At 38.4% G+C, this 12,258-nt stretch overlaps 1 protein-coding gene across 1 annotated transcript in view; it reads right to left on the reverse strand.

Annotated features, from left to right (window-relative positions):
- Window positions 1–5,418: 5,418 nt before the first annotated feature.
- LOC107293554 (proteinase-activated receptor 1-like) overlaps window positions 5,419–12,258 on the reverse strand; it is a 9,307-nt gene continuing 2,467 nt past the window's right edge. The window contains exons 2-3 of the mRNA XM_015822707.1: window positions 8,194–8,246; window positions 5,419–6,476 (exon numbers count right to left, since the gene is read on the reverse strand). Of these exons, the coding sequence (XP_015678193.1) occupies window positions 5,419–6,476; window positions 8,194–8,246 (1,111 nt within the window). The remainder of the gene's footprint in view (window positions 6,477–8,193; window positions 8,247–12,258) is intronic.

The raw sequence follows: 12,258 nt of genomic DNA on the forward strand, positions 1-12,258 counted from the left end.
TCGTGCTGTTTCATCTAACAGAAAAGCGTTTAATCAATTACGAGGATCTCTTTATATGATCACAACAGTTTGTTTATTTCTAGGGTGGTGGCCTGGCAGAATACAACAGCTGTTAAATGTTAATAGGAACCAGACCTAGAGTAATGATGTCACATTGATAAGATGCCATCCAGAAATGCATTTGGGAAATTCCCTTTCTGATAAGTTTAAATTCATTTGCTGTGAGTTCCTGACAGCAAATGAGAAAGAGATTGATGTTATCCAAAATGCAGACACTGAATATTTTTTATTTTCTGTGCAATGGGAAATATGTGAGTGTCTATTTTATTATAATTCTATGGATGTTAAGCTTATGGTAAAGCTACTGCACAAATTGCCACTCTCCTGCCAAATTAAGTTTAGGATATATTAGGCTTTAAATAACTCAGGACTAGATTACTTTGAGGAATTATTTATTTATGACCATCCTTTCCTACCATCTTCTAGAAGTTTTTACAGGATATAATTAAACATGCATTTATTTAAATGCTGGCTTTCCCTACCCACTAACTCCTATAAATATAAAAATATAAAATATTACACACGCACATGCGCACACACACACACAAACATGCACACACTTGTAAATTCTTTAGGCTTGCCATTAATTAGAAATGGTTTGTACATGTTTTAGTTCTTTGGAGGGAGGGAGGGAGGGAGGGAGGAAGGGGTGTTTGTTATATATTATTTTTAATTTTATTTGTCTTTGGAGGTCTGTAAGCCACTCAGAGCCAGACATGATTGAAACAGCAATAAATAAATACTTCAGTGAATACTTGAAGGGGTTGAACTTGCGGCCTTCCTTCTTTGTTAAGTGATGAAAAACAGACCACTGCTCAGAATGCTTCTAGCCTCACATTAACTCTGAAATTCATCATTTATAGTGATGAAGTCTTGCCTCCTATAAGACAATCTATATGTATATCTTGTGTAGACATGGATTACCATTTTCTGTAAACTTGGATCTGATGTTGGAAGTGTCATTCAAAGCATTTGAAAGAGACCAAGCTGGGGAAGGATGCAATAATGCTTCATTTATTGTCTCTGCAAGAGTCAGGTTTATATTGGCTTTGGAAGCAGAGCATCTCAATAAATAGATTTAAAATAAAATCCAAAGCATGCTGAATGTATGCTTTATAACAAACTATTAGCAAACATGGATATTCAACAATGGCAAGTATGTGAGGAGTTTTCCTATGAATCTGACAGATAAGGAGCATATTTTAAAAAATGACTTAAGAGATTATTGTATTGCAGCCTAGTTTAAAGCATGTTTGTTTAAAAGTAAATCTATTTAGAACTGCTGCCTTGGAGGAAAAAAATCTAGGTGGTTCCATCCCACTCTTTCTTCCCAGAGAAAATTAACTTCTGGCAAGAGAAGCTGAGATAATCACTTCCAGATGTTCTTGGACTCTGACTTTCATCATTTCTAGCCAGCTTTGCCAGTAGCCTGCAATGATGGAGTCTCAGTATCAAGAGACCTTTGCAAGCAGGGTTATGTTTAATCAGGGAGAAACATCAGAAAATAGAGACCTTCCTTGGTAAATAAGAGATGTGTATCCAGCTTACAAAAATAAAACAAAAAAGAACATTTAGTTGTTTCTGCCTCCCTCTGTTCTACACATGGACCTATCTAGTTCAGTATCTTCTCCTTTTTCAGAAGGATGTTTTTACGACATTAATATAACTTTGGTCTAGCAATTCCCATACTATAAGGATTTGAGCAAATTAGGTGACAAGATAGGTAGAACCTCCATATGTAGAAACACCTTTAATGAGAATTGACTTTCTGCTATGTGGCCTTCCCAGTCACCAAATCTTGGAAAAAATATGTGCATTTTTTAATTTCTTCTCCTCTGGCTTGAAAGGAAATCCCAATGTAAATTAGAGAACTGGCATCATATAACTGTCCATGTTGCTTGAAACTTTGCATTCAGTTGTTATCTACAGTACGGTAGTACTGTAGAATTACAGTATTACTGTAAGTCTTTTTGTAATATGCATCTGTGCCATTGCCATCTAGTGGTAGACAGACAAACCAGCATCATCTCGCCCTGTTCTGATTTGCTTTGCCTCAGAAAAGTTAGCACTTACTGAGCAGGCTGTCTTAGTGGTTCAGCCAGACTGAAGGTCTTTTCCACATGAGTGATTTATTATGTCTGTATAGCATCCCCCAGCCATTAGTGAATTGATATAAAATCTGTCTATGTTACTATTTGGCACAGAAATAGATTGTTAGAAACATTCTAGAAGACACTATAAAGCACTGATATTTATATATTTATTGGGCTTACAGGCTGCTCCAGTCTGCTGACTTTGAATGACATATCGCATCCTAATACATAATTGGGATGAAAACATTGAATGAAGCAATACAATGAGTAAAAGTATTCCTAAGTAACTGGAGGTCATAACTAAAATCATTTGTGCTAATACAGACCTATTTTCCTTTCTGAGAGAGAGGGAGACCTTTCCCTCCAACCAGGGTTCAGTAATGTAAGGGCTGCCAAGATAAGCTTTATTAAAGGCAGACCTGAAATAGCAGCTGGAAGCCAGAGGCTCCAGGCACGTGGTTTGCTGATGGATGGATTGAGATCTAAGGGCCAGAAGGGGAGATTGGAAGTAACAGGGAGACTGTCAGCCTCCCACACTCTTCCAGATCATGCCCAGGACATTGTCTTCTTCACACTGGGTTCCCATACCCAGCCAATCTTTTGGCTGACAACCTGACTTTGGCAAAACTAGCTCCCACACTCTTTCGGCCCAAAAGTAGCTTAATTTCCTCTAAGTGTAATTTAGGGTTAAATATATATAATTTAAAATATTGCCATTGCCACTCCAAAGTAATAAACATAGAATTCTTATCCTGAAGTTACCTCATCACTTATTGGTTCTTCTCCTGTCAAAAACCAACAAAGACCGCAGTTACTTCCTAGCAGTTTCCTTTATTACTCGTCACCTATGGACAGAAATCTTGCACAACTAAAGCAACTACTTGCCTCATTAGAAATATACTCTGTGAACTCCCCATTGACCTTGCTTGTCAGACGGTCACAAAAAGGATCACATGATTTTGGGACACAGCAGCGGTCATAAATATGAACCAGTTACCAAGCATCTGAATTTTGATCACATGATCATGGAGATGCTACAAGGTTATACTTGTAAAAAATGGTCATAAGTCACTTTTTTCAATGCCACTGTAACTTTGAACATTCACTAAACACACTGTTGTAAGTTGACAACTACCTGTAATTCAGGGATAATGGTGGGATCAAACTAAGACTTTGAGATTATCATATTAATCAAAGAAGTGTGTGGGGGGTGTTGTGTGAATCTCCTTTGTGAGGAGAGGAGCCTGGATGTGTTTCTGGAAGATATTTGTGCAAATGCAAGCTGCTTGGCATTTGGAGCTCAGATTATTTGGTATTTGGTATGGAAAGCCAACTTCTCTACTGTTCTCAATTTCTTGCTCAAATTGTCTTTTATAAATAGATTCTTATGTGTTTCTCAAATTTTGGAACTTGCCCAATTAGACTAGGGAGAATGCGTTAAAAAAGATAACTGCCCTACAATATATTCTTAATTTTTTGGCAATATATTTCAGTTGTTTTGGCATATAAAATAGCAGGCCAAGTAGTCTGTTGCAGCCCATGGCCTTTGTATTTACATACAAATATTTATACAGATATCATGGAGGAAATCTGTGTGGTTATTAAGAGTCGACACTGACTTGATTCACATAATCAATCAGTTTATACAACTGTCTCAGAGGCACAGGGTCAACCCTAAACCTCAACAGTTTCAGTTTTAGATTTCAGATCTTCATACTAACTAATTTAATTTGAATAAAAAAATTGGGTTTCTGCTACGAAAGTAGGTTGCTGTCGCATATTTGGAATAACAGGACCAAACCACCAAGTAGATATCTGAATGATATTTTATTGAGAGGAAGGAGAAATCTGAGAAAGCTCTGATGGGATGGAACTGATGAGATATGAAATGTATTTCATCAATTCCATCATATGAAGAACAGTTGTAGGAATTGGATATGGCTCAGTGTAGAGAAAAGAAGGACTAGGGGTGACATGGTAGAAGTATTCCAGTGTTTGAGGGGGTGCCACAAAGAAGAGAGAGTCAACTTATTTTCTAAAGGAAAAGAAGACAAGAAGACAAGAAACAATGGATGGAAATTAATCAAGGAGAGAAGCAACCTGAATTTAAGGAGAATCTTTCTAAGAGTGAGAACAATTAACTAACTTGCCTTCAGAAGTCGTGGGTGCTTCGTCACTCAAGGTTATTAAGAAAAGACAGGACAGCCACTTGTCTGAAATGGTATAGGGTCTCCTGCTTGGGGGGGGGGGGTTGGACTACTAGAAGACCTCCAAGGTCCCTTTCAGCTGTATTCTGATTAAAGATGCTGAAAGAGACAGAGGTGAAAGCATCAAAAGGTATGGAAAGAAGCAGTGCATGGATGTGATGCAAGCAAGAATAGCTTGCAAGGGAAGACAGCCAAGGTCCCTTTGAGTGAATGGTGCTGCATTAAACTAAATTTCTCTATTTCCATTTCTCTTATTTTCTTCCTTTACAATGCTTTTTTTTGCCTACTATGTCTTACTCATTTTCTGTGTTCTGTACTGTATATTGTTATTTACACTGAAAAGGATTAATGTGTTTTTATGAAAATGTATATAAATGCCTTTGGCAAGTAAGCTAATTTGTTATTAAGTTGGATGGGTATTTGAAATAACTTAGCTGATATTCACAACTGCACAAACAACACATATAAAAAAGAGGCAGAGCTTCAATTATGCAGTCGTGGTCCCCATCTTGACTTTTTTAACCATGCTGAGTATATTCTTGCTGTATAGGTACTCCTCGATTTACAACCGTTCATTTCGTGACCGTTCAAAGTTACAACAGCACTGAAAAAGTGACATCATTTTTCACACTTTCGACCATTGCAGCATCCCCATGGTCACATGATCAAAATTTGAACACTTGGAAACTTGCACGTATTTATGACGGTTGCATTGTTTCAGGAAATGTGATCACCTTTTGTGATCATCTGACAAGCAAAGTCAATGGGGAAGCCAGATTCACTTAACAGTCATGTTACTAACTTAACAACTGCAGTGATTCATTTAACAACTGTGGCAAGAAAGGTCATAAAGTGGGACAAAATTACCTTAACAACCGTCTTGCTTAGCAATATAATTTTTGTCGTCATAAGTTGAGGACTCCCTGTATAGGATATAGGACATTGAACATTTAGATTCACACTTGCAATATTATAAATGCATGCATGATGTAGATACAGCAATAAAAAAACTAAATGGGAAACGAAGGGTCTAAGCCTTTGGGAGAGGGTGCAGTGCTTCAGCTTGTTTGACTACATTTTCCATCCAGAAGCAGCTTTCTGGGGCACAAAAGACTCCAGACCTGCCTCTGACATTCTGAGGAGGCGTAATAGTAGATTAAGGGGTCAAGGCAACAGTTGAGGACACTCAGGGAAAGGCTGAGCATGTGGGCAAAAAAGATGCTCTGAAGCTGTTCATACGGAAAAAAGAGTTGAATTAATAGCAGGATATTGGCTGGACCAAAACAAAGAAAAAAGGTGGACAAAACAACGGCGGACAAGAAGATCGCGCGTCTCTTCTTCCCTGACTGTACCATAAACCTAGACAAAAAAAGTTTCCTTATAATGCATATATAACAAGCAGTAGAGATTAGTAACGGGATAAAAAAGAAGAAAGTAGACAAGGCAAATAAGTAATAACTGAAGAATTCCACAGAAAGAGAAATGTTTTGCGCCTCAAAGCAAGTTGTAATGTTCATCTGAGGTATCCACAGCGTGAGATCAGAGACCATCAATGGGCTCGCCGCCACTATGGCGAGCAGCCAGATGGCAAAACAGACCACAGAGGCACGTCTTGCTGTGCGCCAGGACAGAGACTTCATGGGGCAAACCAAAGCGAAGAAACGATCGATGCTGATCCCTGTCATCAGCAGAATGGAGCCATACGTGTTGCAGATGAAAGTAGAAGTGACCAGTTGGCACATAGTAGACCCAAAGACCCAGTTGTGTCCCCTAAAGAGGTATGCAATTTTAAGAGGCAGAATGCTCAGCACAAGCAGATCTGCAAAAGCCAGATTGATCATATACACCACAGCTGGCTTCCAAAGCTTTGTCTTCATCACAAAAATATGAATAGCCAAAACATTTAAAGGAACACCCAGAACAAACACAAGAATCTCGACTGCAGGGAGAAACTGGGTCAGCCATGGATTAGTGAAATATGTTTCAACATCATCTGAAAAGAGAGCAGGACTTCTTTCTTTATTGTGGATGTCTGGCAGATTCCCATTTGTAGAATTGATTAAAGCTAGCAAAAATTTCCTAGGCTTAGATGAAAGAATAATTTGATCCGATGAATCTGGGTGGAAAAAAAATAAAAAGCAATATACAAATGAAATATATAAACACTGCACAAGTGGCCTGGCAACGTTTCATATAACTCTTTTCATCAAAATACACTACAGGAAGTACTTGCTTAACAACTGCTCTGTTTAGTGACCTTTTGAAGTTATGCCAGCATTGAAAAAGAAACCTTGTGACTGGGCCTCACATTTACAACCATCACAGCATCCCCGTGGTTGCAACTAGTGGGATTTTACAACTATTACAGCAACCTACAGTCATGCAATTGCCATTAGTGCATTGCACAGTCAGCTTCCAACAAACAGGGTCAATCGAGAAACCAGAAACAAATCACAACTCATAGTCATGTGATGTCCTATTTAGTGACCAGGGGTGAATCACTTAACAACCGTGGCAGAAATGAGGTTGTATGTTCATCATGATCACATGTTGTCTTGTTTAACAATTGTGTCACTTAGCAATGGAGTTGTCCCAATTATGGTTGTTAACGAGGACCACCGGTATGCAATAAGTCACAGAGTAGAATATAATCAGGAATAATAATAACAACAACAACAACAACAACAACAACAATAATAATAATAATAATAATAATAATAATAATAATAATAATAATAATAATAATAATAATAAAATTGGAAGGGACCTTGGAGGTCTAGTCCAACCCCCTACTCAGGCAAAAAACCCTATACCATTTCGGACAAATGGCTGTCCAGTCTCTTCTTAAAAACTTCCAGTGTTGGAGCATTCACCGCTTCTGGAGGCAGGTTATTCCACTGGTTAATTGTTCTAACTGTCAGGAAGTTTCTCCTTAGTTCTAGGTTGCTTCTCTTCTTGATTAGTTTCCATCCGTTGCTTCTTGTCCTGCCTTCAGGCGCTTTGGAGAATAGCTCGACTCCCTCTTCTTCGTGGCAGCCCCTGAGATATTGGAACACTGCTATCATGTCCCCCCTCGTCCTTCTCTTCATTAAACTAGACATACCCAATTCCAGCAGCCATTCCTTATATGCTTTAGCCTCCAGTCCCCTAATCATCTTTGTTGCTCTTCTCTGTACTCTGGTAGCACTGCTTCTGCCTATCACATCTTATTAAGAAGCACAAGCTCTGATGAATTGCAGCATTCTTCATCAAATGCATAGTGTGGCTGGACTGTGAAAGGACCTTGTCTATATCAAAACAAATGGGAGTGAGTGATGGGAGTCAGTGCTAATCTCCTGCAGTTCTATACTGGGAGAAGCTGGCCATCAGAAAAGTGCATGCCTTTTAATAAAATATCTGAATCTGAAAATGTGCCACCAGATTCCTTCTGGGTTTTGGTTATTATAGACTAACATGGATCTCCTCCTACAATGTCTAGATCAGAATATACGGATTTAGATTCTTAAATGTATCCATTCCGAGCCAATTAAGGTTGCTATACTTTTTAACTTTTGTTTTGCCTATTATAATTGGGACACTTCACGTTCTAAATCTTCAGATTCTAGAGGAGGTATAGAATTGAGCTGGGGGAGCATTATGAGCTACATTGTTCAGCAACAGTAACAATGACAATCACACCAGCAACCACCCAAAAAACTCTCAATGCAAATAGGGTGCCTCTTTACAAGAAAATTCTCAGAAGCGCAGGCATTTCCTCTCCATTGAAATCCAATATTAAAGATTAAAGCAAACTGAAACATTGTAATGAATATTTTGCAATTTTCCTCTTTTACCTTGTGTAAAAACAGCTGTATTAAAAGTGACTAATTCCAGTGACATGTACTTACTATTTGTTTTCACAGTAGCAAATAACACGCAGAGTATGAAGAGAAGAGAAAACAGCATCTTCATAGAAGAGTCCATTTCTTCTTTGGAAAAGCTGCTAACCTACTATTAGGTTTCTCAGTGCAAACTATAAATAAGTGACATTTCAAAAACCACCTTCCTTTTCTCTCTGATCTAGGTTTAATGGATACATAATTTGACTCTTCATTCTGTTGGGATCCGAAGGTTTGCTTAAGGCAGCAGGGCTTCACATCTGAAACAATTTCAATCCATGAAGTCAAAGGGCAGCATAAGAAAGAAGAAACGGTGAGATAATTTCTCTCTTGGGCTGGTCCAAAAAGCATCTTATGGGCACTCTCAGGCAACCCGGCTCATTTCTTTTCTGCCTTTAAATTATTTTTCAGGAGAATAATGAGTTGTAATAATGGGAAAGCTCCAATGATTTTATCCCTTGAGCTTTGATTTTTGTCCTCAAAAAGTGCTTCCTAACAGCAAATTGTTTCTGAAAAACACATTATAATAGATGTTATGGTCACAGATGCATTTATTGTGGTGGTGAATGAAGAATGGCCCAGGAAAAAATGGAGAGAAAGTAGCAATTAAGTTTCTTTAATCAACAGAACTCACTTATCGTATCTTTTCAGTGGACTAAATGTTTTGTTTTATTTCTCATCACTGGAACTTGAAATTGGAAGATTTATGTCTAAAATTAGCCAATAGTTTCATTGATGAAAAAGTATTTTTCATTCTAAATACAACCAATATACAGTATCATGTTCATTCTGTGTTAATCTCATGAGCTGTGCAATTCTTCAAGACGTTCTTCAATTTCTAAACTTTTTGAAGCAGCTTCATAACTCAAAACCGAGTCTAAATTTAAATAAACAACCTTAGTAAGGACTTCTCCGATTTTTCTGCTGCTTCTAAGAGTTGTTACCGATACTATTGTATGCAAGGTTGAAAATTTACTTCTGTATAGGGACTCTGACAATGACTTGAAAGTCAGACCATGAATTTTATAACTTCATTTGTCTCTGTGATTATTAAAGTTGATAGTTGGAAAATCAGTGTGTTTGTACCTGATATATAAATCCCTAGGCCAGTCCAGAGGAAGTGCAAACAGTCAGTTTAGCTAGTGAAATATATAGTTTGATGTTGATTTCTTAAACTTCACAAACATCAAAGCAATTAACTGGAACCCTGGAACATGCGTTTTAAGGCAGGCCAAAGCAGAGGGAGACAAAGACATAAACAACAGGTGACAATTTATATTAATTGTGTATTTCTATATTTACACATCCAAAGGCACAGAATATTCCAGAGCTACTGGAATTAATACAGTGAGTAATTAGCATGGATGGTCCCAAAGGGAGAAATCCTTTGGTAAATCCAAACTTAACTCTATTTGTACATAACAATAGCAGGATAGAGTGGAAAAATAAGACATCAGATCACTAATCTGCACTTGAAGAAAACAGTTTCCAATTGGAAATAGGAATGATGTGTCCATCAAAAATTGCTTTGGGCTTTGTTCATTCAGCTTCTTAATGTGGTTATTCACAAGTATTAACTTCCTTATGTTAAAGGAATGTCATAATGTCCTCTCAAAACAGCTCATAAGAGGATGACCAACTCTGAAGACAATCTTGGGTCAAACTTAACTTTCGAATTATGCATGATTGGAATGCTTTAATATCTTTTTTACAATGAAGGAATGAGTGCCAAGTTAAGATTTGGAGGAAACAGTCATCTGTTTGATTATTTAAAAAATAGGAAGCAATATCTAAGAATGCTCCTTTTTTGTTTTACTTTTTAAAAATTTGTGGCTATCTACCTCTGTGGCATTACGCCTTGCCATGCCGGTCCACTTTTGCTATCTCAGCTAACTCATAGAATGGTCAGAAAGCTGCAACCCTGTCCCATCCATGCATATCACCAGTGAGGGGCTATTACCCAGGAGCAACCATATATTCCAATTGGTTGTACTGATACCCCATTAGAATACTGTACGCAGTGGGGCAACAAATCTATATTGCCCCACAAGGGCAAGTCAATTATCATTTTTCACTGTTATGGCAAATTTGGGACTACAAAAAAGTAGAAAAGTAAGAGCTGACCTAAGTAATTTTCATGTTTAAGTTAGAAAAGGACAGTTTTTGCATTGTTTTAGTATATCTTGGAATTTTTGCTGAATAATTTGGAATAATTAGGAAGCTGCTGATATCTTTTTGCATATCCTAACTGTCTCTGCCTGAAAAGAAGTACAGGGGGTATATTCTTTAAAAAATATTGCACTGAAGCCATTGAAGAAAGCCAGATGAAACTTGACCAAGTTAGTACTCTGTGAAGGAGCTATCTCTAAGAGAATATGTGTTGTCTCTAAGGAAGGTCATCAACATGATGGCATTTAATCAATATCAATCAATGTCAATGAAAGGAGCTACTATCCTTGTTATCTTTATACTAAGATTTTATGATCTACCTCTGAACCAGCTACAGGCACTGAAAGCATGGGAAAGGTATTGTGGAGGTTTCCATGGTTGATCCCCGTCGGTGTTGGTAAAGTAGGGAACATTAAATCTGAGACTCCTGGTCTGTGAGATTTCTCAGAGTTCAATGGTATTCCTTCTTTTTAACATCTACATCATGGGTGTCAAACTCGATTGTGTCACGTGACGTATTGTGATTGTTCTGGATCATAGATCCATTTAACCTTGTATAGCTCTATGTTTACCATGGCTCTGTGTGTCTTGTGTAGCTCTGTGTGTCCCTATGTAACAGGGCAAGGGGAGGGTGCAAGGGTCAAGGGGCGGAGCTTCATAGGCATCCCTGGACACTAGCCTGGCGTTAGTCCCTTTGTTCTTTGGCAACACATGCAGCCACACAGCTGCAGACTCCATGATCACCCCACCATGTGACGCTTGGGAGAAGAGGGGAAAATCCAACATAAATTTACCTATGGGAATGAACAGAGAGATGTTAAGCCAGGAATAACCTCGTGGACCCAGGTATTTCTTCTGCAATAAACGTTTATCTGTTTTAAAATCATTTCTATCGAGTGGTCTGTCTGCCTTAGATTGGACAGAGAAGCAAGTTGTCCTGTCTAGGTCAGAACAGTAAATTTATGTGGTTAATTCTCCTCTGATCTCCAGCAAGAGCAATTTGATGAGATTAATTTTCCTCTGATCTACATTTTAAAGAAGCAAGCAAACTCTCTTGCATGTGAAAGTAACTAGAAGGGACTGAAGGTGTAATTCAGAAGCATTGTCTTGTTATTTACTGTCATCTCTGCAAGCCAAGTTTTAAAACAACAAAACTCTTGCCTGTGAAGGCTGCGTTCCTAAAATCAAAGAGCGGGCAGTTTCCCCCCTCCTTTTTCCCCTGCTGGCAACTTCAAAGCTTGGGGCAACACCCCCCCTTATTGTGCACTCTTCACTGCTTTGAAGATTTGAGCCTGTCTCCCACCCTGTCTAATGCAAATCAATGATTTGAAACTTGAGTGTTTAAAGTCTTTATGTCTAAAGAGTAACGAAGAAACAACACGTCTTCTTCTTCTTCATGAGATTGCTAGCTTAAGGAGCCCTTTCCAGAGCAATAAAATTCTTCCCGTCCCTTTGTTCACTTACCTTAGCAACTGGTCGTCAAGGAAGAGCAATTAAACGATTAAGCTGCTCTCTCTCACTCCCTCCCCCCCAGGAATGCCTGGAATTTCAACCGGTGTTAATACAATAAAGAGACAGGGGCACAACCAGCCCCACTAGCAGAGCAGCAGAGCCCCCTGGTGACCAATCTGCACATGACACCTTGAAAAAATTTTTTTTTCTCCTTTTCTTTTCACATTACAACAATTTGATAATTTAATTCAATCAAGCCTATACCACCACTAGAGCTTTCTTCCAGTTTTGAGTGTCACAGAAGAAGGACGCATAGCCATCAATCCTTGCCTATTATCACAAGCTGAATACCCAGTGTGTTCCAGCCTGCAACTTAACGACCAGGTGGGAGTTCATGCC

This window comes from Protobothrops mucrosquamatus, unplaced genomic scaffold (assembly GCF_001527695.2).
Source record: "Protobothrops mucrosquamatus isolate PMUCROS unplaced genomic scaffold, P.Mucros_1.0 scaffold1653, whole genome shotgun sequence".
Lineage (NCBI taxonomy): Eukaryota > Metazoa > Chordata > Lepidosauria > Squamata > Viperidae > Protobothrops > Protobothrops mucrosquamatus.